The sequence below is a fragment of the Erinaceus europaeus genome, chromosome 1 (genome assembly GCF_950295315.1).
Source record: "Erinaceus europaeus chromosome 1, mEriEur2.1, whole genome shotgun sequence".
NCBI lineage: Eukaryota > Metazoa > Chordata > Mammalia > Eulipotyphla > Erinaceidae > Erinaceus > Erinaceus europaeus.
The window spans coordinates 21,301,995-21,328,748 of NC_080162.1; the positions used below are offsets into that span (position 1 = coordinate 21,301,995).

The following is a 26,754-nucleotide window of genomic DNA, read 5'->3' on the forward strand; positions in this document are numbered from 1 at the left end:
GAGGAGGCGCGGGGAGGCGGAGGAGGGAGGGGGCGGGAGAGATTAGTTTGGGAAGTAGCACAGATTGCTCATCCGATCTGTGCAGCCGCGACTGCTGTGTCAAGTTACAGAGGCGCCGGAATCGGCCCTGCGCTCCCCCGCAGCGGCCCGACCCACCGCTGCCCCCGGGCTTTGCCGGGCGCCCCTCCCGAGGAGGACCCAGCGCGCAACCGAGCCCAGGACCCTGCAGATAACTAGACGCGGGGGAAACTTGGTGGAGAGCAGAGAAACCAGATTCCCCGAACTTTCCCGGACTTGGAACTTGAGTTCGAGGTTACTTTTTTCTTCTTTTTTCTTTTTTTTTTTTTTCTCCTTTATCTTCTCACCTAAGTGTACCCCCACGGTATCGCCAGTTGGGTCTTGTTGGCTTCCTTTCCCAGTCCTCGCCTCTTTGTGCTAATATTTCCGTACTCTTTGCCGGGAGCAAGAGAAAAGGGACATTTCTTTTTCCCAGGGACTCGAGCCTTTTTGCCCCCTGGCCCCGCTGCTGGGATCGCGCCTTTGGGCTGCGGGCCTCGCTTTTATTTATTCTATTTATTTATTTATTGGTTCTCAAGACGCCGGAGAATGGTGGCCGAGCGCACCCGCAAGGCGGCGGCGGCGGTGCCCGGAGCCCGCGGGCCTGGGGAGCTGGGCGCGCCCTTGCAGGGGCCGGGGGTGGCCTGGGCGGCGGAGCGCTGCGCGCGGCTGCCAAGCGCGGGGTCGTGCGGGCTCCTGGCGCTGGCCCTCTGCTCGCTGGTGCTCAGTCTGCTCGCCCACTGTCGGACTGCGGAGTTGCAGGCCCGGGTGCTGCGCCTGGAAGAGGAGCGCGGGGAGCCGCAAGTGGACCCGGCTATTTTGGGACGAGTCAACCGACTGCTGGACGAGGTTTGTGCTCTTTGTTGCTGCCTCGTCTGCAGCCTTTTCTCCCTCCCCTCGCGCAGCCTCCGCGCCCTGGACCCACCGGTGCCGGGGTCGCTGACTCCTCTCCTCGTGGTGCACGGGGCCCCGCTTCTTCACAGCTGTCTTTGCCAAGTGGGTGTCAGGTGTGAACGTTTCTCTGTGGGGGACCCGGAGTACTGGGGGAAAGGGGACTCCAAGCCTTTGAGCTCCCGCGTCCCGCAGACACCGCCTGCGCCCCTCCCGGGAGCGCTCCGGGTGCGCGGGGCAGGTGGAGGAAGTCCCCGCACCAACCCCGAGGTGCGCAAAGGCGGCCACGCTCCGGGGCGCTCTCCTCGCGCCCCACTCCGGTGTGCCAGAGCCGTCGGCGCCCACTGTGTTTCCAGCGGCCCTGAGCCCAGCCTAGCTGGGCCCCCATGGCCCTCCCCCACCCATCCCCCGAAGATTAGTGGTGCCTGATTTTCATTGCCACGTCCTGTTGGGAGAAGAAAGTAAGGGAGTGAGTCATCCCAGAAGCTAAAGGGGTGGTCTCCGCAGGGGTGGGTGCCCCCCCTTCACCGCCCCAGACCTCAAGAGCCCAGGTGTGGGCTTACCTCGTCCTGCTGGTTTTGGGCACAGGTTTACTTTCTAAACCCTGGACAGTGTTTCGAATCCCTCAGAAGATTTCTTGCTCCCCTGTACTTGTCCTCAATTATTGTGTGTGTGTGTGTGTGTGTGTGTTTCTGGGAATACTGAACTTACTCTGCCTCCTGTTGTTCCTTCTACTCCTAGAGTCTCAAAGCCATGGTAATCTTGGGAGTCCATCAAAAACCATCGTTCCTCTCAGGGAGGAGGGACATAGTCTCACTAGTGTCATCAGAGGACATAAAGATGGAATCTTGAGAGTGGCAGGCCTGGTGATTTAGGACAATCTGTACTTGGGGAAAACTTGGGGTGCAGGTGGAAGGTGCAGAAGCCAGGAAGCTGTCCTGGAGCAGGCTGGGCAGGCATGGTGTCTATGGGGAGGAGGTGGCAGGGAGCAGTGGAGTCTGATACTCCGAAGCCATGTGTAACCTGGACCAGATACCCTAACCCCTCTGCGTGGCAATCTGGTGGTGATAGTGGCACATGTTAGAACCAACCTCTAACTGCAGTGTGTGTGGAGGCCATTCTATCAATAGAGTGCCACTCGGATTCCCACAGCCAGGTTCCTCTCAGGTGCCTTTCCCAGGCAGAGGCAGGCACCTGCCAAAGTAGCACCTTAGGGTGGCCCTGGAAAGAAGGGGATCACAATGTACATTAGCTTGTGTGAGTGATGCACCCTGACTGCTGTCATCAGCTCATTCTCATGCCCCACAAGTCTCCAAGGACCCCAGAAGTTCTGTCAAGTGGCCCCAAGTACCCTGGGGATGAGGGGTGACAGAGCCTTTGGGCTCAGCAATATGAGGAGGTAGCCTTTCAGGCTGGCTGGAGTTGTACCTGAGAGCAGCTGGGTGGTGGGAAGGATGTCAGGCCAATCAAAGGTGGAATCAAAGACAAATCAGAGGTGTCTCTGGGTTTCTGGGTGCTGATGGATACACCTCTGGCCCTGAGAGAGCAACTGATTCCTCCTCCATCCTCTCCTCTTCCCAGACTTTCCTGCTAGCCAAGGCTGCCCCCGCTCTTCCCAGAGCCTTGTTTCCATGACTTAGTCAGGGCAAGTCACATGCACTCAGGGACTTCAGGGCTGACTTCAGTGTAATCAGACATGTCTCAGTGTAATCAGACATGTGAACTGCAACTTCACATGTACTTTACTGGCTTCTGGACCTTTTACTAGTGAGAGCATATGAACTTGCCTTTATTTTTACAGGCAGGATGGTCAAGGCCCAAAGAGGGCCAGTGGGGGGACCCACATGGGGAGACCCAGTCCCCGACTCCACTTCAAGGCACTTTCCACTGCATCCTGACATGTTCTTTTGTTTGATCTTATTGTTTGCCCAAAAGATGTTTCTTGAGGGGCAGTGATGGGCCAGGCATTGGGGGGAGGGCACCAGGATACACACTTCTACCCATCTAAATGGACAGACTAATAAAGCAAAAGGAGAAAATGGACAGTGACCATACTGTGTGAAGATACAATCACCCTGGAAGCAGAGAAGCCTGGGGGATGCATTACCATGCAATATACCTGATGGTGGTGGCTTCCTGGGAAAGTCATTGTGGAAGTGAAAGCCTGAAGGACAACAGGAGTTTTCCAGGCAAAGGGGCCTTGTTCTGAAGGGCAAAAGGAGTAGCTTGTGGAGAGTGGGTGTGAAAGACAGAGGAGGGGTTTATCTTAAGGAGCAGAGAGAAGTTCAGGACCCTTGGAGGGCTGAGAAGGTAGAATGGTATGTGTGGGGAGAGACAGGTAGTCTAGTTCAAGAAGGAACGTAGCGACAGTTAGCTCTGTGTAGGGACAATGAGGAGCCATTTAAAGTTCTTGAGAACACAGTTGTGTCCCTAGAATGGAAGCTTAAGCAGACCAAGGAGTTTACTCAGGAAGCCAATACAGGCTACAGGGAACTGTTAGCCAGACTGGGGGTACAGTAAGGACAGAAAGGGGAGAGTAGAAAGAGTGGGTGCAGGTGTCAGGCAGTAGCGCAGCTGGTTAAATACACGTGGTACAAAGTGCAAAGACAGGTGCAAGGATCCCAGTTCAAGCCCCCAGCTCCACACCTGCAGGAGGATCGCTTCACAAGTGGTGAAGCAGGCCTGCAGGTGTCTGTCTTTCTCTCCCCTCTCTGTCTTCCAGGAGCAGTGGATTCATAGTGCAGGCGCCAAGCCTCCAAAATAACTCTGGAGGCAAAAACAAAGAGAAAGAAAGAAGGAAAGAGTGGGTGTAGCAGTGGGCCCTGAGGTCAGTAGGAAAAGATGTTGAAGCCAGAAGGCCAGAGCTGTCCCATGGGTGATCATCTGTGTAGAGATAGTTCTAGAAAGCCTCCCCTGGGTGAGGCCTACAGACCAGGAGCTCCTAAAAAGGATAGATACTCTAAGGGATGCACTGTCCAAAGTAGTTATCTCTGCCACATGTAACTCATTATACTTAATTAAAATTAAATTTAAAAATTGGGTCCCTCAGTTACATTAACCACATTTCAAGTGCCTATTCAATAGATCCCTGCAGCCAGTGGCCACACAGATACAGGCAAGAGAACATATACATCCCTGCAGAAAATTAGAATCACAGCTATTTCTGGGTCAGCAAAGTTGTCACAGAACAACTCCAGGGCTTTGCTTTCTTTCCTCTTCTTCAAGTCTTGCCTCTTCTGGGTTATTCTCCCAGATCTGAGAAAAGAGCAAAGGTGAGGAAGGGGTGAAGCAAGAAAGGGAGAAGCAGACCAGCAAAAGCCCCCTCAGGAAGGAAGAAGAAGATGCAAAGGGGAAGAACTGGTTTTATTCTGGAATGATTCTATGAGCCACATATACAGAGAGGGACACCAGGTACCCTATGAGCATGGAGGCCGTGACCCAGGATTCTAGCTGGGTCTTGCCAGTCTTGTGATCTTAAACAAGCCAGACCACTACCCCACCCCACCTCTCCGACCTTAGGCCCCATCCTCCAGAAAGCCCAGGCCTTGCCTCCCTTAAGGGTTGCTGTACACTCTCAGGAGAGGACACACAGGAGAGTGCTCTAAAAGGTGCCACCAGGGAACATGCTCCAGAGCACAGGAGTGTTTCTGGAGGGTTCCCAGGAACCTTGTCCTGGAGCAGGTGGGATGGGCGGCCCACTGCTTGAAAGATGGCAGAAGTCAGTGGGCAGGGCCACCAGACGAGACACAGAGCCAGCAGGAGAGCCTGGAGCAAGGTACAGGCATAGCACCCACCCTGTGCAGAAGGCACCGGGTGCAGAGCAGAGCCTGTGTCCGAGACGCAGAAAGAGAAGGAAACAGGCGGGGAGAGCCTGGCTCAGGCAACCCAGCTGGAGAGGAGCCTGGAACGAGGCAAGTCAAAGGCAGACTGTGGCCAAAGGTCAGATCTGGGGGACGGAGCCCCAGGGATGGAGGGTCAGAGTCAGGAGAGGAGGAAGGGGGGGTGAGGGGGGCAACTCCTGTGGAGTTGAGACTGTGGCTTCCAGTCCCCCAACTCTTCTCCCTTCCCCCATCAGTGTCTCTCCCCTGGTCTGGGACCCTTAATGAGCACTCCAGCTGCTGGTTCCTTGATTTGCTTGCTGTGAAGAAAGAAGTTGGAATGTCCCAAATGGAGGAAATCAGATGTCACCTTCGGCTGGGCAGCTGGTATACAGTGAAAGGGAAGGGAGTGGAGTTTTAAAGAGGCAAACCCACTAAGGAGACCAACAGGGAACAAGGGGACAAGTAGCCACCCTGAATTTTCAAAGATGCCAGGCAGACAGCCCATTCCTGATTGTAAGGACAACAGCTGCTCCGAGGAGAAATGTCTCATGCTTACAGGGGACACAAAGAAGTCAGTACTGTGCTTGGTTGCCCACAGGCTCCATAAGGGACTGACACTGCCATTGCTATGTTACTGTTGGGAAGAAGGATGTCTTTGCTGGGGGTATGGATCAGCCTGCCAATGTCCATGACCAGTGGAGAAGCAATTACAGAAGCCAAAACTCCCCATAAAGAATTTTGGTCCATACTTCCCAAAGGGGTAACTGATGGGGGGGAGGGCTATATACCCCCATTCCTCCAGGATCCAAAGCGTTTGTCACCAAGAATATTGTTTTTATGCCATCACTGAAAGGGAAGTGAATCTGGAAAACACCTGAGGAAGAAAGGAAAGGTACTCAGAAGTAGTAATGCATGTAGGGGTGACTTACAAAGGTAGTGAAGGCAGGACCATAGAAAGATGAGAGGAAAAAATACATATATAGTTATAGAACCAGCCCACATCTGTGACTCTGGGAAAACTACTGCAGTTTTCTGTAGTACAACAGAGGAGATGGGGACACAGACTTCTGGTGGGGGGGACTGTAGGGAATTATACTCCTGTCATCTTAAAATTTTGTAAATCAATTTTAAATCACTAAAAAAAAAAATAATAATAGAAGGCTGTCTCTATACCTCCATCTTGCTTTCTATCCATGACTCAACCCTTTGGGTGTTGAAGCTTCTCTCACATCCAGGAAGAAATTCATGGATTGAAACCTATAGGATATGGTGATGGAGATCCCCAGACAGACTCCCTCACCCCTAAAAATAAGTATAACAACAACCAACGACAAGCATTTCTCACATTGTAGGGTATGCACTGGGATCTTTTATTGATGAATAAGTAACTCCTAGGGAGTTCATAAAAGAAGGTCCCCAGAGACCCTCAAGTTCAGTCTATAGCTGATAAAACAGGGTCTAAAAACAACCAGGCCCCAGAGGATCCAGGGATAGGATCCCTGCCTCCAGCAGGCATCTCTGCCCAGGTCATAACCTTCTCCTTTTCACAGGGGTGGATTGCCCGAGTAAGAAGTGGTAGCCAAAGGTGTGTGTGTGTGTGTGTGTGTGTGTGTGTGTGTGTGTGTGTGTGTGTGTGTGTGTCTCCCTTTCCCAGACCTGTGATCAGCCATTGCCAGCCAACTGCAGCATTTCTCCATAGAGCTCACATGCAGCCTCAATAATCCTCAGCACTGTCCCAGGAAACTTCTGCTAACTCCAGAGAGTTGCCTTGCAAGGTGAAGAGCTACTTCACGACTCTAAGCTTAAAACAGTATTCACTATAGGTACAGCCAGAGGATCTGCTACAGCTTCACAGCTCCTCTAAAGGCCTCGAAACTGTGGGTCACACGCCAAACCAAATTGAGGACTCCACTAAGTAGCTAGCCACCCTCCTAGTAGGTGGCAGGAAAAGTCAAAACATCTGAAACAAATACCATCTTCCCTAAGCACATGTTTGAAAGAAACCAAGAACTCTGCGCATAGTAGGCAGCCCTCACCATTCAGCTGCTGATCTGAGGTTCCCTCCTGGCAGTCAGCAGTTCCTCCTCCACTCCTCCACTGCCCCAGAACTAGCTGTGTGCTCAGCATGTGCTGAGAAGGCCTGTGCCCTGAAGGCGGGGTGGGGCAGGGAGCCTGCAGCATCCAGCAGAGCATGGAATAATGAATGATCTCTTCCCAGGCTGCCTCCTGGGTTCTGACTGGGAGAGTTGGATGACTCAGGGTGTGTGGACAGCACAAGTGGGAACAGCCGTTGTCTCCCACCTCCCACCCCAATGGTCAGGAACTTCATCTTCACTTGCCCGGGCTACCCCACTATGTTATCAGCTGGGGCAAGACAGTGAAGTGGGCAAGGCCTTAGCATTTGATTTCATGTGGCCCTCTGCCACTCACTAGTATGGGAACACCAGTGTCTGGTGTTTCTGTGTCCTGAACTGGAGTTGCTTAGACTGTGCGAGGCTTAGCACAAAATCTGGGGATCACTCCGTGGCAGAGAGTTGCCCTTTGGGCAGAAATTTAAATAAAGTATATTGGCCTTCTATTTGCTTAGGCATAAATCAATATGTACTTGCCACCAGGACTTCCTTTCCTATTTGTCTCACAGCTTTACCCTGTGACGTGTGTTTCTTTGTCTATGCACCCATCCCTAGCAGCAAGACAGCAGTAAAAGTCTTCTAAAGGGCCAGGCAGAGTGCACACATGCCCTTGGGTAAGGAAGGACTTGGGTTCAAGCCTCCCCACCCCACCCCCAGTTCCCACCTGCAGAGGGGATGCTTCATGAGTGGTGAAGCAGTGCTGTAGGTATCGCTCTCTCTAGCTCCTCCTTTCCTCTCAATTTCTTTCTTATTTTTATATTCGTATATTCTTATTCAAATAATTTAAAAAATAATAAATGAACTTTTTAAAAAGTCCTTTAGAACCCAATTATTTCTTCCTTATATATTTTAATTTTATCAGTGGTTTATTATTGATTTACAAAGTTACAAGATAACAGAGGTATAGTTCCGCACTGTTCCCACCACCAGAGTTCTGAATCCCCAGTCCTTCCATTGGAAATTACAGCAGTTCTCCTAAGGTTGCAGATAGGGGTTAACTATTATTTCTATGACTATCTATGTTTGTATATATTTGCCATTTTTTCCCATGGTCCCATCTTCTCTTCCTTTCCAAGTCACAGCTACACCTATTACTACTTCCCAATGTCCCTCCTTTTTTCCTCTCCTCTCTCTGGGTCCTGATGGAGTTGGATAGAACCTAACATTTCTAAAGTCACTCTCCCTCCTCTTCCTCAGTTCCTCACACTCTCAAAGGCCGTCCTTGTCCCCATGACAGGCAGTTCCAGATCATCACCTGGGGAGCTCTGAGATGCACAAGGCCACCCCCTCCCCACACACTGCTGTGGATCCGTGTTCCCAGTGCAGTGTGACTAACACCCTAACCCGGGTCCCAAGCAGCTTGATGGTGGCTGCAGTGAGGGTCACAGTGAGGTGTTAGTACAAGTCTTAACATGCAAGGTGCCATTTGACAGGCTGGGAGGTTTCACAAAGGGTGAGCATGGGGCTGTTGAGGAAGAAAGGGTTTCTTTTGTTTTACAGAAAAATAACATCAGCTGACGCCTTGCCATCAGGGGAAAGTAGGCGTTAGGAACAGCCTTGGGAATCCCTGTTCCAGACTTTTAGCTTGAGTCTGCTCTCCCAGAAGCATCTTGCTGAGTCCTCCATTAATCAGGGAGGTGGTGAGTAGGCTCCTCCTCCAGGAGAAACTGAGGCCAGGTCTGAAGAGGGTGTTGGAAGGCCTGGGGAGCTCAGGGTCCCCCCCCCCTTGGTGTCACCTGGGCTGCCAGGTGACCCCTGCAGCAGCTCAAGCCAGCCTTGTCTCCTCAGTGGGGTCCTCCCTCAAGAGAAGCTCTTGGTGACAGGCAGAGTGGGGCCTGGCTCCTCTGGACCTTCAAAGGGCAAGTTGAGCACAGACAGGCAGAACTGCCTGCCCAGCAGGCTGGCCCAGCTTTGCAGAAGATACCGGGTCCCTGTATCCCTCCTGGAGGCTATTGTGGGCTTCTCCCAAATCCCTGTGGCTAGACTCCACATGGACTGAGCCCACATGAGTTCTGTTCCCTCTGCACCCTCCCTGCTTTCCGGCACCCACCGCATTGAAGCCTGCAGTCAGGTCTTTCTCTCTGTTTTGCTTGCTGCCCAAGGCCTCCCTCTGCCCTCCTTCCTGCCAGGTGCTCATGTCCTAGGTGCTCTGCAGAGAGGCCTTGCTACCCCCAGAGGACACACCTTCCACAAAACAAAGCTGGCTGTTGCAGGACCTGGGGCTCTGCTGGCCCAGAGAGTTTGCGTCTGCAGCCACCTGTGAGGGAGCCCCTGAAGTCATTGTTCTGAGGTTTTCTTCACTTGACAAGATGACCTGAAGGACAGGAAAGGAAGGTTGGCAGACAGGGATAAAGGGGCTGGAATTCTTTCAGTCTTAGTCTAATTCCTTGTAAGCCAACACTTGTGGTAACCTGGGTTCAGGGAGACTGACGTGGGAAACCAGAGAGTGGTCCTGCCACGCCTAGCTTCTCCCTGTTCCACAAGGTCAGAGTGGTGGAGGGAAAGAAGTCCTGCAGTGGACCAGGAATCCCCACAGCATCCTTGCTTCTCAGGCTTGTACATCCATAGAGACAAGAGCTCTCACTACTACCTGCAGCCAGCTGCTCTATGATTAGACAGTCATGGTTGTAACATTCTGTGTGTCCTTCATCTCCTCACAGTTCCGGACCCCTCTCTCTCCCACTGGAGTGACCCTGATCTGCTCAGTCCACAGTGAGTCCTGCTAAGTCCTCTGCTCCCATGCACCCTGCCCACCCCCTCCTTCACCCAAAAAGTAGCCAAGTGATCTTTGTGAAGAGTCTAAGTGTGATCATGACATTTCCCTGATTATAGCTCTTTAGTGACTTCCTATTGCTCTCAGGCCAGAGATCAAATCTCTCACTGTGGGCCGTGATGTCCTCCTGGCCTGTCTTTTGCCACCCTCTCCAGCCTCACTTCCCCTTACTCTCAGGATCCAGCCACTTGGCCTTAAACTGCTATGGCTAGGAGCCAGACTGCTGAGTCCCAAGTCCAGCTCTACTAGTTATAAGCTGCGTGACCTTGGCCATACAGTTCAAGCTCTCTGTGTCACAGCATGGAACATTCTAGGCTGCATTCAGTTTTCCTTGAGTGGCAGAGTAGGTTGACCCAGCCTCCCTTCAGAGAGTGGGGCAGTTGCTACCATTGCTGCTCTAGAGTGAAGGCAACATCCTGGGGAGGTTCACAGGGGGCTTATGATGACATTCCTGATGGAAGGGACCAGTGATGGTAGAAAGAGGGATCTATTAAATAATTAATCCCATCATATCTATGTGGGAACCCATGAGTTCCCAGCTTGGGATGATGTGGTGGCCTGATATTGACCCAAAAGACCATCATTAAGTGAGCTAGTCTCTTGTGAGCTAGTCTCTTGTGAGCTAGTCTCTTGCTCTTATCCAGCTTTTGAAGTTCTTTCATCTGATAAGGTTAAACTTTTTCCTAGTTGTTAAATCATTGAGTGTCATTTGTTGTATTCAAACCAGTATTGGGGTTATGGGATCTGGCCTCCAGTAGCGGAGGGAATAGACCTAGGGCTTAAGTGGGATCTCAGTTAACCTTAAGTTTGACTGCATTTTGCTTGTTTGATGATTCTAATCAGTGTTGTTACAGGGTGTTGTTGAGCCAGATGTTGTTGTGCGCTGGCCGTAGAGAAGAGAGAGGGGGTCCAGAGTGAAGAGGAAACACAAATCTTTATTTGCGCTGGCACCTCAGAGTTGGGTGCTAGAGAAGCAGGTTGGGCCACGTGGAGGTAGCGAAAATGGCTGCCTCACGCAGTAACCTTTCCTGTGTCTGAACACCTGAGTGAAGCGCTGGCAAGAGAGAGAGGTGTGGAAGAAGAAAGGCTTTTATAGGAGCAGCTTTCGCGAGATTGGGAAGGAGGAGTAACCATAGCACTCCAGGATAGGATGATAACTCTCGTGAGAATGGGAGGGGGGAGGAGTAACCAAAGCTCTCCGGATATCGCGGGGATATAGACAATGTGCCCTGAGGGCAAAACATGGTGGAACAGGCACTCCGAGAATGTCCCAACTCTCATGGGAACTAGCAGTAGCCTGAGGGGACAACATGGCAGATGTGACTGCATCGGCATAATTTCCCAGCAACAGGGGACAGTAACTGCCCTTTAGTTGACAAGAGGACTTTTTAAAGATTAAAATGGTAAAGAAATATTTTGAGCAGTGCCTGGTATTCTGGTGATAGGTATTATTGTTTCCTGGAAAGAGGCACATCGTGGAGACACTGAACTCTAAGCCAGGCTTCCTGAGTTCGAATCCTGCCTCTGCCCTTCTTGGCTGTTTGCTATCATGCAATATAATTCAGCTCTTTGTGTCAATCCACCTTCATGAATATGAACTGCTAGTTCTAGATGGATTGATATGTGAAAAATCCCTGCCTGGTTCATAAGAAGCATCTGGCTTTGTCAAGCCCTACCCACTCCCCTGGATCTGGATCTTGCTCCCAACTATTGACTGTTATTCCCAGAACCTAACCCAGCCCCCACTTCCCTGCCATGAACCAATCTAGTTCATGACCCAGGATTGGCTCTCAGACCTCACCCCTCCTGGTCCTGTCTCACATCATTGTGCATGGCCTGTGGACTCTGCTTCTTCCTTGGGGAGTAAATACCAAGAGAGCAGCCTCCACAGTCTTAGCTCACATGTGCTTCTAACACATAAATGCTCAGTGTTCACTCATAGAAGGAAGAGAAGGGGGAGGCTTTCAGCTCCCATCCCAGCACTCCCACCCCCAGACCTTCCCTGCTATGGGGAACCCCTGTTTAATTCTGCATCAGGCCGAGAGACAACCCCAGACCCTCTGAAACCATGACGGCCCTAGGCCATGCACCCACCTAGCTCTGGGCCAGCTCTGCACAGTTGGCACCCTGAGTGCAGGGCGCTGGGTTTGTTGGAGGGAAGGACTTCCTCAAGTGAAGGTTAGAGAGACAGCACAGGGATATATACCACCTTCTCCCAATTTTTTCTGATCTGCAGAGCCGAAGGCCACAGCTGTCTGTGGTTCTGGTGAAATAGGGAGGGGGGCAAAGGCAGTCCCCAGCGTCCGGAGAACCCTGGGGCCCCAGCTTCACGGCCCTGGGAGCCTATGATCCTGAGCCAAGTCTGTCACACAAACAGAGCTGTGGAGGGAGGGAAGGGACAGCTCTTCAGACATCCCCCCCCCACCCCAAACCCACTCCTGACACTCAGCACACAGCCTGGCAGCAAGAGACTGGGTGAGTCCTGTTTGGGTGGGCGTGGGCTGAGTGTCTGGATTTCCTCCTCTTTGATTTCATCCCACTGCGCCGCCTGTGCTTTGGGGCATGTGGCCTCACAAGGGCCTCTGCCCTTCACAAGTCCTGTCTGTGGAGCCGGCCCTCCCCACAGTCCTTGGGTCAGGCCTATAGAGCCTGCACGGAGCTGCCCAGGTCTGGCTTCTATGCTTCTATGCTTCTATGCCTGTGCTCTTCACTGGGATGTCCTCCTCCTTCCGTATCTATCTTTTTATTTTATTTTATTTTATTTTATTTTATTTTATTTTATTTATTTATTTATATTGGCACCAGGGTTTTTGCTAGGGTTCGGTGCCAGCACTAGGAATCCACTGTTCCCAGCAGCCTTTTTCCTCCCTCCCTCCCTTCCTCCCTCCCTCCCTCCCTTCCTTTCTTCCTTCCTTCCTTTCCTCCCTTCTCCCCCCCCCCTCTTTTCCATTTTATTGGAGAGAAATTGAGAGGGCATGGGGAGGTAGAGAGGGAGAAAGATAGACAATTGCAGACCTGCTTCACCCTCATGAAGTATCCTCCCTGCAGGTGGGGGGCTGTGGGCTCGAACCCAAGTCCTTGCACGAGTCTCTGTGCATAGAACTATGTGTGCTTAACTGGGTGTGCCACCACCCAGCCCCCACTCCATATCTGTCTACCCAAAGGTTGCCACCCCAGGCCACACACCATGTGCTCCTATGACTACAGGGTTGAGTCCTAGCTCTTAGGGCCAAGTGCTGATCAGAGACACCAGCTCTGGCTCTACCCTCAAAGGGCTGGCTTAGTCTCCAGTAGAGTGCTGGCCTAGTCACAGGGAGCAGAGCGATTGAAAAAAGGGCTCTAGCAGATGGGATCAAGCACCATTTCTGTGCCAGGCTTTGTAATCAGATGCTGCTGCAGGAGCCCCAGGCTTTGTCCAGTGTGGTCATTTAATGGACTACACTTTCTTTCAAGTTCAAGTTCTAATTCTCAGGACCAGAAGGCAAGGAGCTCAAGCTCCCTCATGTAAGAAGGAAAGCTTCCTGGGAGAGGGAGGGGCCTAGTGGGAAACTTGACCACACGTTCGTTCGCAGCAGGGTGAGTTGTCAGGCTGCCCTCTCTGTGGCAGGTGGGAGGAGGCAGACCTGGCACAGACTCAAGAAAGAAGTGGCCTTCAGGGGTCTGGCAGTCACACACACATGACTGTGCTCCAGGCTCAAACCCCCATCTCCACCTGCAGGAGGGAAGATTCACAAATGGTGAAACAGTGCTTCAATGCACGCTCTCTCTCTCTATCTCTCCCTCCCTCTTTCCCTCTCTCCCCCTCTCAATTTCTGTCTTTATTAAAAAAAAAAGAGGGAAGAAAGACAGACAGCAGACAGAGAGAGAGAGAGAGAGAGAGAGAGGTCATCAAAAGCAGTAGATCTGTCTTACAGGCACCAAGCCCCAGCAATAACCCTGGTGGCAATGGCATTCCCCTAACCACTGAGAGCAACAAGCTGACAGAACAGGTGCCTGTCCTGCACACACATGAATCTCTTTGTCTTCTGAGCTTCTCATTTGATCTCTGAGCTGTCTGGCACAGTCCAGCAGTTAAGTTAACAAATGCGCATTTTGGGGGTGAGGAAACTGAGGAAAGTTAACATTCAGCTAGTGGGAGAGCTGAGATGATGCAGCCGTGTTCTGGAATTCCCAAGTGTAGCTCAAGTCCATAGCAACACTGCCAAGCTCGACACACAGCGGAAGCATTGATGGAGCTCAGGGTGGGGGTGGGGGTCTTCTGTGTCAAGTCAGAATAGACTTGACTCTAGCCTCTGAAAGAAAATGAACTGCAGAGTCATACACGAATAATTAAAACGAACAATTAAAATGGCATTCCACCCAAGTCACACAGCATGGTATTTAGCTTTTACTCTCTCTCTCTATTTTAAAATTTTATTTATAAAATGGAAATATTGACAAGACCATAGGATAAGAGAGCTTTTACTCTTAAAGACCTGGTATATACTGTTCCATATGTGAGCTATTCTTACTAGTATAAACACCTGTGTGACAGTGCCTTTTGATATTAATAAAAGTTTTGTGCTTTCCCAGGTGCTTTCCTCAACAACTCTTAAGAAGTTGGCAGGGGAATGATACCCCTGTTTGGTAGATTCCCACCAAGGAAGGTGCCAGGTTCAGGATCATAGCTGTGGAGTGCTGAGCTCGCCTGACCTGAACCCTTCCAGCAAACCTCCATTTGTGCCCACACATATATATGAGCCTGAGCCTTTTAGAACCTGTGGGCTGAGCACGGGGAGGGAAAGGCCCCTAAACTTAGGGCCTGGCTGGAGCCACATTCTCCAGGGGCACGTGAGTAGCCACGTGGCATTTTCGCTTTGATACTGATACAGGCATTTTAATAGCTGTGGTGATCAGGAGGGTGTGTTTCAGCTCTGGCCTGGCTGGGCATTCCAGGAGGCCCTGGCTGTCTACAGGGCAAAGCAGAAGGCGCCTCTGCCTAGGGCTGCAGGGGTCAGCACCCCATGGCCTCAGGAAGTTCCCACTGCCCCCCTGAGCCTCAGCCTGGGCATTTCTCACCAGAAATGTGGAATCACGGTGCCTAAGGAGCCAGGCTGGTGGCTAAGCAGGTGAAGTTGGCATAGGTGGAGGGACCCTAGTGGTGACCCAGATAGCAGGAGCCCTTCTGAAAGGGACAGCCAGAACACAGCACCACCCCTGTCACATCTCCTGCTGTATGGGAAAGACTGGATGGAACCCCAAACCCTATGCGAAATCTCCCGACATTTAAGCAACCACTGTGTATTGTGTACCCACCATCTGACAAGCCATGTTCTACAACAGTGAATACAATAGACCAGACTATTACTTTCATGGGGGTGGGGACAGGTTGGTGAGATAGTAACTCAGGTAAACCAGTGACAACTAGGAGAGAAGCTGAAGCAAAGAGTGGAGGACTGGCAAGAGAGCTCACCTGGGAGGGACCCTGCTTTGTCATGCACACACTCAGATTCCAGCCCAGCCCCCAGCCCTCCCCCTCCCCCTCCCCCTTCTCTCCTTGGAAGAAACTTAGTTCTGTGGTATCTTTCACTCTCTGCCTCTCTCTCTCTCTCTCTTTCCATCTCAAATGGCTTGTCCAGTGCAGTAAAGCCCCAAAGACCAAAAAAAAAAGAAGAAGAAGAAGAAGAAGAAAGAAAGAAAAGTAAAAGAAAAAGAAAAAACAGGGAGGCAGACTAAGTAAACTGAGGATACATGGACAACGAAGATTTCCTGAGAATAGTCTAATAGACAAGCTAGGAGGAGAATGCCCCAGCAGTGAGACCAGCAAGTGTAGAGGTCCTGGGGTAGGAGAAAGTCTGGCACCTACAGGAGATTGGCTTGTAGAGCAAGGGCAGAGCAGGGGAACCATCAGGAGGTTGTGACGGAATTGAAGCAGTTGATGAGGCTTGGACCAGCAACGGTGGAGAAGGGGCCAGGGGGCAGATGCTGGGTGTGTCTAGAAGGCCAAGAACAGGAGTTTCTGGTCGGTCAACTGGGTGTGGAGTGGGAGAGAAAGACGCATCACTGGTGCTCAAGACTTTGAGTAGCTGGAGGGGTGGCGTTGCCTTTATAGTGGTGAGGAGGATGATGGGAGGGGCAGACCTGGGGATCCCAGGGCCCATGTTAGGTTGCCTGTGGGCGGGGAAGTGCCTGTGTGGTAGAAGATCCAGGCTGGAGGCCACTTAGATGGCGTTAAAGACAGGACATAGGGGCCAGGTGATGGATGGTGCACCCGCTAGAGCACACATTACTATGTGCAAGGACCTAGGTTCGAGCCCCCACTCACTACCTGCAGAGGGGAATACATCACAAACAGTGAAGCAGGTCTGCAGGTGTCTCTCTATCTCCCTCTTTATCTTCCAGACTCCCCTCTCAATTTGTCTCTGTCCTATCTAATAATAATAGTAAAAGGAAAAAGTGCCCACTGGGAGTGATGGTTTCATCATGCAGGCACCAGGCCCCAGCGATAACTGATAGCAAAAAAAGAAAAAAAGAAAAGATAGGACATCAGTGGGGTCAGGTAGTGATACATTCACTAGAGCACACATGGTCAAGGGGCCAGGCTCAGGCCTCAGCCTTCACCTGCGGGGAAAAGCTTCACAGACGGCGAAGCAGTGCTGCAAGTCTCCCCCCCCCCCACGTCCCCCCTCGGCTTACCAGAGCACGGCTTCATTTTGGCTTATGGTGGTGTGGGAGATTGAACCTGGGACTTTGGAGCCTCAGGCATGAGAGTGTCTTTGTATAACCATTATGCTATCTGTTCACTCTATTTCTCTTTTTTTATGTTCTCTATAATTTTATTATTTATTTATTAATGTGTTATTCAACAAATTACATGTCAACAGGGGTTTAAATCCACACTATTCCCACCACCAGAGTTCTGAATCTTCATTCTCCCCACTGCAAGCCATCACAGTTCCCCCTAAGGTTGTAGACACAGACCAGCCATCATCTCTACAGCTATCTGTCCACATTTACACATAATTGTCCTCTTTTTATTTCTGGCCCAATCCTCTCTTCCCCTCCAAGTCACTCATGACAACATTACTACCTCCATGTGTCCCTCTCCTTTTCCTCCTCTCTCTCTGGGTGCTGATGCAGCTCGAGTTCAGCGCCCTCTTACTTCTTCCTATCACTTATCCCTCGCTGGGAGTGGGAATCAAGGTTGCTTTTGGGGTACAGAAGGTAGAAGGTCTGGCTTCTGTAATTGCTTCTCCAATGAACATGGGTGTTGACAGGTCCATCCACACCTCCAACCTGTTTCTTTCCCTAGTGGACCAGAGCTCTGGCCGCCTCTCTTTCTCTATCTCCCCATTTCTTCTCAACTGCTCTCTATCGCTACCCAATAAAAATAAAAAGAAGAAAGAATGTCAGAGGAAGTGTCTCCTGAATGCCTGGATGAGGGGTGGCTGGTCCCGTGGGCTTAACCACACTGAGGTCATGAGGGGGACATTGCACTGAGCCCTGGGATGTTTCGGAGGGTGACAGTCTGACCAGGCTGAGAAGGGACAAGGAACACAGCCTGTTCAGGGGAGTTTTCTAGGAAAAGAGTGGTTGAGTGAGGGTTTTTCTTATGATGGGAGGATCAGCGCTTGTTTACATGATGATGACATCAGGGCCAAGCAAACCACCGCTAAATCCCACTCAAATCCAGTTTTTGTAAATATGTCTTCTGTGGGAACACAGCCATGCAGATTTTGTCCTGGTGTCACGGAGTAAGCTGTTTTCCACCTGTGATGGGGAGTGGGGTGCTTGTGATGGACATCATATGGTTCAGCCAGTCTCAAACATTTACCAGTTCTCTCTTAATGGAAGAGGCTTGCTGACACCCCCTCCCCAGCCCCCCAGTATAAATGGCCCAGTCTTGGGGGGAGGGATGTCATGCTGCAGGTGGGAGGGGCACTTGGGAACTGATGTTCTCAGCAGCTGGAGGGCTGGTCTCATCTGGGGACACAGCTGGGACAGGTAAGGGAAGAGGAGGCTTACGGGAAATTACTGCATTTAGTTGAGGAGAAGCTGAATTTGAGGGTTCTCCTTGTGGAAATCTGTGTGTGAGTGGGGAGGAGGGGACAGGCAGAGGCTTCTGTGGGGGCCAGAAGCAGATGGGTGGAGGTGAGTGGAGAAGTCATCTTCAGCTGGCCTGTTTTCTCAAGGTCGTTAGCTGGCAGTGACTTTGAAGGTGAGTACTGGCCATTGAGAGAGAGGGAAGTTGTGAGACCTTCTGGGGTAGCAACATAAAGAGACAAGGGGGGCTCAGTCTGCTTGTTTGGTTTGTATTGAGAGAATGGTCTCATGGGTTAAAGTGAGGCTGGTCATGGAGGTGCACTTCTGGTTTCATTTCATCGATAGGATGCAGGCTCAGTGTGGGTGGGCATGTGGGGTCTGCCCAGGTTCAACCAAGACAGTGCCGAAGAGGAAGGGTACCAAGACAGTTGGGGGTGAAGGACGGAGCACAAAATTTGAGCTGGACAAGTAGGCAAAGGAAACATGGCGGTCAAATTCAGAGAAAGGGCGAAGGGACCCACAGATTGAAGGCCTCCCACTCCGGAAGGATGCCAGGGGGGAGGAGGAGGTGTTAGAAGGCATGAGTGGTGATGAGGGTCAATGGGTAGTGCTGAAGTTCACACTGGGGAAGGGCTGCAGTGACGTTGGAGTTTACGGCTTTGATAAAAATGAACACTCTTATCCTATGGTTTTGTCAGTGTTTTCTTTTTATACATAACTAATTAATTAATTAATTAAAAAATGAACACTGGGTGGGCCAGGAAAATACATCCCTGACTTGAGCTAGTTTCCCAGCTCTGTGTCCCTGGTGGCTTCGCCCCTCAGCCATCCCCTTCCCCCACTGATAGGTGCTCCTTCATCCACTTCTCTTGCTCAGAACCCCTTCCTGAGCCCCAGAGCCAAATGTGTCTCTGCCTCCCCCCTCCCCCCACCCACACACAGACTTCCACAAGGAGAACCCTCAAATCCAGTTTATCGCTAACCAAATGCAGCAACTTCCCATAAGCCTGCTCTCGCTCTGCCCTGTCTCCGTGGGAGCACATTAGTGCCCAAGGTGGTCCTGGTCGCCATCTCCCCACCTCATCACCGAGTCCATTCTATGTCCTGTTCACTCTGCCTCTTACATATCATTCCCTGCTGTATGCCTCGCTCTTTAATTTTATTCATGATTAAATATATATTCACAAAATTACAAGATAACAGGGGTACAACTCCCCATCATTGCCACCAGTCTAGTTCTGTATTCCCATTCCCTCCATTTTGGAAGCTATAGCAGTTTTCCTAAGGTTGCAGATAGGGGTTAACTATTATTTCTACAACTATCTGTCTATATTTTTATATATTCGCCCATTTTTTTCCCTGGTCCTGTCTTCTCTGTCTTTCCAAGTCACACATATACCTATTACTACATCCCATTACCCCTCCCTTTTTTCATTCTCTCTCTCCAGGTTCTGATGGAATTGGAGTTTAGAGCCCTCTGTTCATATTCATCTTACCATTTCTCTCCCACTGGGAGTATGGACCAAAATTCTTTCTGGGGTGAAGAAGGTGGGAGGCGAGGCTTTTGTAATTGCTTCTTCGCTGGAGATAGGTATTGGCAGGTCGATCCATACCCCCAGCCTGTTTCTATCTTTCCCTAGTGGGCTAGGACTCTGGAGAGGTGCAGTTCTAGGACACATTGGTGAGGCCATCTGCCCAGAGAAGTCAGGATGGAATCTTGATAACATCTGCAACTTGGTCTGCCTCTCTCTTCCCATCACAGGGTCACACTGTAGCCAGACCACCAGGCTCACTTTCTTGGATGGACAGCTTCCAGAGAGGTCATTTGGGTTCCAGCCTTCTCACTGTCCTGTCTACTCTCCGCATGCTGCTGGAGTGCTCTGGCCAGGCCAGACAAGACCATATGCCTCCTGTGATGCACACCTGTTACCTGGGCACACAGCTCCCCATGTCCCAGTCTACAGCCTATCAGATTCACTGCCACTCACTTCTCCCACACAAGGCTCACACCCTTCTGTCGATAAGGACTGAACCTTTACCATCGTTTTGCCTGATTCCACAACAATAGAAGCTCCATACATATTGGATTGCCTTGGGAACACATGCTTACATATTCCTGTTAAAGCCAGTAAACAGAGAGGAAGGCGGGCCAGTGGAGGGTTCATTGGCAGACAATTTTAGTATCAGCACAGAACTTAATGTGAGATGGAAATACTATAGCGACATCAGATCTGGAAGCTACTTAAGAGGTGACTTAAGAGGTGACTTGCAGAAGCAGCTCTCTCTTTGAGGAATCTGTGCTCTTGGGAAGCAGCTCTCAGGAACACGTGCACTTTGGAAACTGAGTGCTTCCAAAACAGTGGATCCATTAGGACAGGGTCCTATCCATCTTGTTCTGTTTTCTCCATCTCCTGGCTCAAGCCATGTGTGGCACCTTGCTCTAGCTGCAGCTGAATAAGTGACAACCCCATTGCTTACTACCTTTAATGCAAATGCTGGAAACTCAGTTAGTTCCTGGCTCTGGCACTTAGCAGACTATGTGTTCCACCTACTGTTTGCCAGACAGGATCACTAACAAATCTCTTGAAGGGCCCCTGTCCTGAGATACCCTTTGTTTGCCTAGTACCCAGCTGTAGTCTGGTTTCAGCGTTCATCTACCAATACCTGTGTGCTAGCTTCCAAATGTCTCTTTTCCAAGCTCTCTCCCCCAACAGACACACACACGCACACGCACACGCACACACACACATACACACACACATGCACGCGCACATACACACACGCACACACGCACGCGCGCGCACGCGCACACACACACACACACACACACACACACACACACACACGCACGCCTTTTTGGAACATTTCTTCCCCACTCTCCTCCTTTGACCTCCAGTTCCTTTCAGCCCTCAGAGAATTCCTCCCCTCTTCATTGCTCTGATCACTTCCTTAGGAGTATTTCTGTCCTTTTTTGCTTGTTTTTGAACACAGCCACATACATATGTGGTTTCACCACCTTGCTGGTCTGCTTTTTCATTCAGACAGAGAAGGTGAGACATGGCAGCAGCGTGATGCAGTACTTCCCAGGTGGTGCTATGGTTTAGACCTGGGTCATGCATGTGGCAAAGCGGGCACCCTGCCTTGCTAGCTGTCTGGTCCCGTTAACCTTATTTATTTATTCATTATTGTTATTTATTTATTTATTTATTTATTTATTTTAAAAAAGAGACATTAATAAAACCATAGGATAGGAGGGGTACAACTCCACACAATTCCCACCACCAGATCTCTATATCTCATCCCCTCCCCTGATAGCTTTCCCATTCTTTATCCCTCTGGGAATATGGACCCAAGGTCATTGTGGGTTGCAGAAGGTGGAAAGTCTGGCTTCTGTAATTGCTTCCCCGCTAAACATGGGCATTGACTGGTCAGTCCATACTCCCAGTCTGCCTCTCTCTTTCCCTAGTAGGGTGGGTCTCTGGGGAGTCAGATCTCCAGGACACATTGGTGGGGTCATCTGTCCAAGGAAGTCTGGTCAGCATCATGCTGGTATCTGGAACCTGGTGGCTGAAAAGAGAGTTAACATACAAAGCCAAACAAATTGTTGAACAGTTATGGACCTAAAGGCTGGAATAGTGCAGATGAAGTGTTGGGGGGTACTCACTGCAGACTATTGTGTACTTTACTTTCAGTTATATATTTTGCCCTAGTTTATGGGTACATGTGAACATATGCTCTATGCCAGGGGACCTGGTCTATATCTAGGTTTTGGGACTTTGTTAGGAAGTGAAACACCTGGAGTGGAATTAGAGAATACTATGAAAGGAAAGGTCTCACCAGAGTAATGAAGCTGAAGGGTTGTCATTCCACACCTGAAGTCTCTGGACACAGTCTGAAGTGAAGCATGCTGAGGTGGCACTCGTTGCATTGATTAGGTTGTGATCGGCAGATGCAATATTATTTGATATGAATTGAGAGAAGCATTCAGGAAAGTGCACCCCACCCTAAGGTTCCAGGACTGGGGCAAATATAGGCTCTGTAGTGGAAATGTGAGGTTCCTGCTGTCTTAGGGTTCAAGAAGACAATGGATAGTTATTGTTATCATCACATTATTTGGTAATTGTGTTAACTTTGAAAAGTCCCTTTGCTAGGATTTGCTGTACAATACCCAGCATCTTGTATATAGCTATGTGACCGGTTGTTTCTGTTCTACCTGGTCTAGGCTTTTGAGGGAGTCAACATATCAAAGACTCAGCCTATGTATTAAAAAGACTCAGACTGTGCTTTAAAAAGTTTGAGACATACAATCAATTTTTCCCCTCTCATATTAATTAAATAGTGATTTATATGACTACAATTTAATAGGAGTATACATAAACACCATTCCCACCACCAAAAGTCTGTGTCCCATCCCACCCTCCCACTCCTGCCCCTCTGCCACCCCAGGAAGCCGGATGTCCACCCTTACCCTTAACCCAGGGTTTTTACATTGGTGCCCTACTCCAGATTTAGTCAAATCCTGCTTTTAGTTTCCCTTTCTGTTCTTCTTTCTCAACTTCTGTTGATGAGTGGGATCATCCCATACTCATCTTTATCTTTCTGACTTAGCTCACTTAACATAATTCTTTCTAGCTCCATCCAAGATGGGTCAGAGAAGGTGGGTTCATTGTTCTTAATAGCATTATTGTTATTTTTAAAAATATTTTTATTATTGGATTAAAACAGAGAGAAATTGAAGGGAGGGGGAAGTAGGGGTAAATAGAGATTAGGAGATAAGGGAGTGAGACAGAGAGAGACTTGCAGCCTTGCTTCATGACTCAGAAAGCTTTCCCCCTGCAACTGGGGACCAGGGGCTTGAACCTGCATCTTTGTGCTCTGTAGTGTGAACACTTAACCAAGTGTGCCACCACCTGGCTCCTCTGTGCACTTTTTTTTTTTTTTAATCTAGCAGGGTGGAGTAGACTTTTCATCAAAAGGTCTGAAGCCTCATCCCAGATCTATTACATCCTGGCTGAGTGACTCTAGAAAGCCACTCAGTTTTTCTGAGCCTTCTCTCTTAAGGAGAGAATAAAGGCTACTAAAACTACTTCATAGATGGACTGTGGAAAACAGACGTATGGGAGTGTCAGCTCAGTGTCAGTCCACAGTAGGGCCCAGTAGACATTAGTTTGGTTTGAATCCTCATGAAGATTCCCAACCAGGGCCGCATGGCGATGCACCTCGTTGGGTGCACGTGTTGCAATACACAACCCGGTTTTGAGCACCTGGTTCCCACCTGCAGGGGGAGCTTTATGAGTGGTGAAACAGTGGTGCAGGTGTCTCTCTGTTTCTCTCCTTTCTCTATCACCCCCTTCCCTCTCAATTTCTGACTGTCTGTATCCAATAAATAAATTTTTAAAAAATAAAAAAAGATTCCCAACCTTCCCCTCCCCACCACAGCTGTACCTCCCATGAGAGGTATCTCTCTCGTGACCCTTCCTGAGTGGCAGAATTGCACAGCAGTGAAGGTCCAGGTGCTGACTGGAAGAATGTTTATGCTAGTGAGCATCCCGACTAGTCAGTGTGACAAGGACATTAGTTTGCTTGCCACAGCACTGCCAGCTATAGTGGGGCCCAAGTGACCAGCTCATCCAGTTTTTCAGGAAGAATTAGAAATGCGGATTTTCATGTGACATCAACAACTTCAAAATATTGGCAACACCTGTAGTGGAAATAAGTCACCATGGGAACTAAATCAAATACAACTGAGGGCCAATTTGGCCCTGGGGTTACCAGATCCTCACTGTTGCATAGCTTCAAGGAGTGTGGGTTCAAATCCCAGCCCTATGCCTTACTGCACCTTGACCTTGGCTAGGGACGCATCTCTTCTTCAGGCTCTGGATCCTCCATCTGTGAACCGAGTGTGAAAATCTCCTGAGTGTGAGGCGCATTTCTTTCTATGCCTTAGCCTTTTGGATCTTGCCAGTAACCCACTGACTTAAAGATTGTGGTCGACTTGGAGTCTGGGAACTGGGTCTGAACCCAGGCAGTCTGACCCCAGAGGCATCCCTGTCACTTCTGTGCCCTGTGGATGTGAGGACTCAGGCACTCAGTGCAATGACCCTTAGCAGAGTAAGCTACCAGACGTGTGCTTTCAGGGGAATGCTTGTCCACTCAGCACTGAGAAACTGAGGAAAAGTTCCCTGAAGTTGGAGGAGTCTCGTCTACTTGTTGCTACATGCTTGGGACCTTTGAGACTGGATCAGTGCTTTGCAAAGGAATGAGAAAGAGATCTGATGGAGCAGCGGAGGGTCTGCCTAGTCTTCCTCCCACCACCAGGTCCAGATATGCCTGTACCTAACTTTCTGGGAAACGTAAGAATTCACTGTTGCTGCACCAGGGTCCCAGAAACCCAGAGCGAGTCAGGAAACAGCGCAGAGCTAAGAAAAGCAGATCTTGATGCCCATGAGCATGGGCAGGAAGGTCGTGACTGGGGTCTGGGGCCCATGTTTGGGGTTAATTTCTTTAAGAGCATTCCAAAGACATCAGACACTGGGATTACTAAGATGAAACCTGCCTCATCTGCTTCCTATTAACCAGATGCCTGGTGGTCAGCCTTTGATCCAGAAACAGTGCTGTTGCCAGTCCCCCAGCCCCCGCGTCCCTTCCCCTCCCTGTCTCCTTCCCCTGGCCCAAAGCTGCTTTCCAGGCCTCCGTCTTTATAGGTGGCTCATTATTTCTCTCTCTGTCTCCTTGTGCAGAAATGGAAGCTCCATTCTCGGACGCGCCGGGAGGCCCAGAAGACTTCTCCAGAGTGTCACTGCCCACCAGGTAAGGAGCCCTGCGAAAAGGTGACCAGGAGAGGGGCATGCACCAGAGATCCTCAGAGTGGTTTGGATCCAGCCATAGCCTGTTCAGAAAATTGTGTTTAATTTGAAAGATGGGGAAAACAATATAAGTGATGTTTATCTTCTATCTGCTTTTGATTGGTCCACCCATCCCCCTTCATCATTCGTTTATTCAAATATTCATCATCTACTCATCAGCTCTTCTCTAGGCCTGGAACTGTGCACAGTGGGTTGTGAACTCAGATAAGATAAAGGACATGGTGCAAATTACAAAGCACTGAAGAGAAGCTGAGTCCTTGAAGCCGGGGACCTGGCTTCTTATGTTCACAGTTGTGGCTCCAGCTCCAGGCACACATAGGAGGGGGGAAACTAGTGTTTTCTGAATGAATGAACTTCTGAGTGAATAAATGAATGACTCCATAATTCCAAAGTCTTTCCAGTCTTCACTGGGAAGCTAGAGGTGCCGCACGCTCACCATATGGCATCTGGATTGCACACACTCAAGTGCCAGCTTGAGGTTGCCAGGTGCTAAAGCTAACCAGTCTGAACTGGATGCAGAGTCAGCTATTGCCTGTCACTGGCCTGTATGGATAGATCACTCCAAGGATCCCCTGCTAGTGCTGTGGTCTCCTTGTCCTCCAGCCTGCTCTGCTCATCTGGTCACAGCACAGTGTTCCTGCTCTCAGGGCATCATGCTGGGTCGTGGGTTCAACTGCTTTGTCCATAGTCAATAACAGAGATAAGTTATAGGCCATGATAAAGCTAGGTTGTTGACCATTATCATTAACCACTGAGACTGGCAGAAGCTCATTTTCACAGTCCCCATGAGCAACTGATAGGAGAGTCCTCATTCTGTGAGCACGAGGAAGGGTTAGAGCAAAGAAATAATGTTTTCCCATCATCGCCTTCTGTCCTGCTCTGGATCTCTGCAAGAGCTTAGTGTAACCACCTCAAAACATACTGGGCAGGTGGCATTGGCAGGACCATCACTGGGCTCTCTACCATGCCCTCCACTGGGCACAGAAGCCAAGGGTCCTGGGAAACCTCACCCAGGGCTCTGAAAGCAGGCAAGAGACGCCAACAGGTGCTGGACACCTGGCAAGAGAAGAGACCAGTCTCCCGAGAGTGAGCTAGCAGAGGTGGGAGTCACAGTTCAAGGGTGCTGCCACAAGAGAGGGTGCAACCATGATAGGGTTCATCTGGCCCCAGAGGAGGGTCGTCGGGGTTAATTAAAAGGATGCCCAGAAGCTCTGGGAAGCTCCCTCCCTCAGGGCTGGAAGATTGAGCCCTGGGATCTGGAGAAGCTTTGGGGAGAAGAATGCCAAGGTTAATGAGACGAGATGAGAAAAGGGTGGGGTGGCAAGGCCTGGGCAGAGAGAAGGAGGCAAGTTTCCATAACATTTAGGCAACTGAAATTGTTTTTGCTCCAAGTGCAGGGTGCTGGTGAACGGCAGGAGACATGAAACCACTCAAGACATAGGTTTGGCTTCTACTTGTGGGGCCTTCAGCTAGCTCTTCATCCACTCTCTGTCTCCACTGCCTTGTCTGCAGAATGGGGCCATGGACCCCCTGCAGGTATATGGTGGAGCTCCAGGGAAATCATCACAGAAAGTGCTTCAAATCTTTCGCAACTCTTAGAAACACTGTGTTATTATTGTTTTCTCATTCTCCCTTCCATACTAAAGAGACAAAGAGATGCCTAATACTTACCAACCACCCTTTCCTGGTGGGCTCTGTGGACTGTATATTTATGGCAAGCTGGAGGTTGGTTTTCTTCCTATCTTGCCTGATCAGGCTTAATCTGTCCCGTCTTCCACCACAGAGGGTGTCTGACCTGCAGGCAGCAGTTTTGTGCTTGAGAGTGTCTGATTTAGGGGGGTCCTAGGGAGACTGGGAGCCAGGGAAAGGAAGACTCTCCGGAAGCAGGTTCTTTCCAGGGAGGGGGCCACCAGCAGGAACGGAGCTGTCCCAGAGGTGAGAGGTGAGAGGTGAGAGGTGAGAGCAGCGAGCTTTTGAGAGGGGGTGTACCAGGTGGCAGAGAATTCTTCCAGGTGGCAATTTGACAAATGTAACAAAAAGCAGGAGGAGACTCTGATACCCACCCAGGGTTTTGGGGAGTTAGCAGAGAGGCCAGAAGGGCTGCTCAGATGCATCAAAACCATGGAGTCAGATGCATCGGTCAAGTTGGGTAGAGTCTTGCTGGTCCTGGTTCCTGCCCCATTTGCCCAAGC

The 26,754-nt window shown here is 50.3% G+C and overlaps 1 protein-coding gene across 1 annotated transcript; it reads left to right on the forward strand.

Annotated features, from left to right (window-relative positions):
- On the forward strand, positions 1–24,903 carry LOC132540392 (collagen alpha-1(XIII) chain-like). The gene is made up of 4 exons (XM_060197767.1): positions 1–312; positions 597–906; positions 24,437–24,506; positions 24,722–24,903. Exons 2-4 carry the CDS (start codon positions 607–609, stop codon positions 24,730–24,732), a joined length of 381 nt encoding a protein of 126 aa, XP_060053750.1. The 5' UTR covers positions 1–312; positions 597–606; the 3' UTR covers positions 24,733–24,903.
- Positions 24,904–26,754: the final 1,851 nt, after the last annotated feature.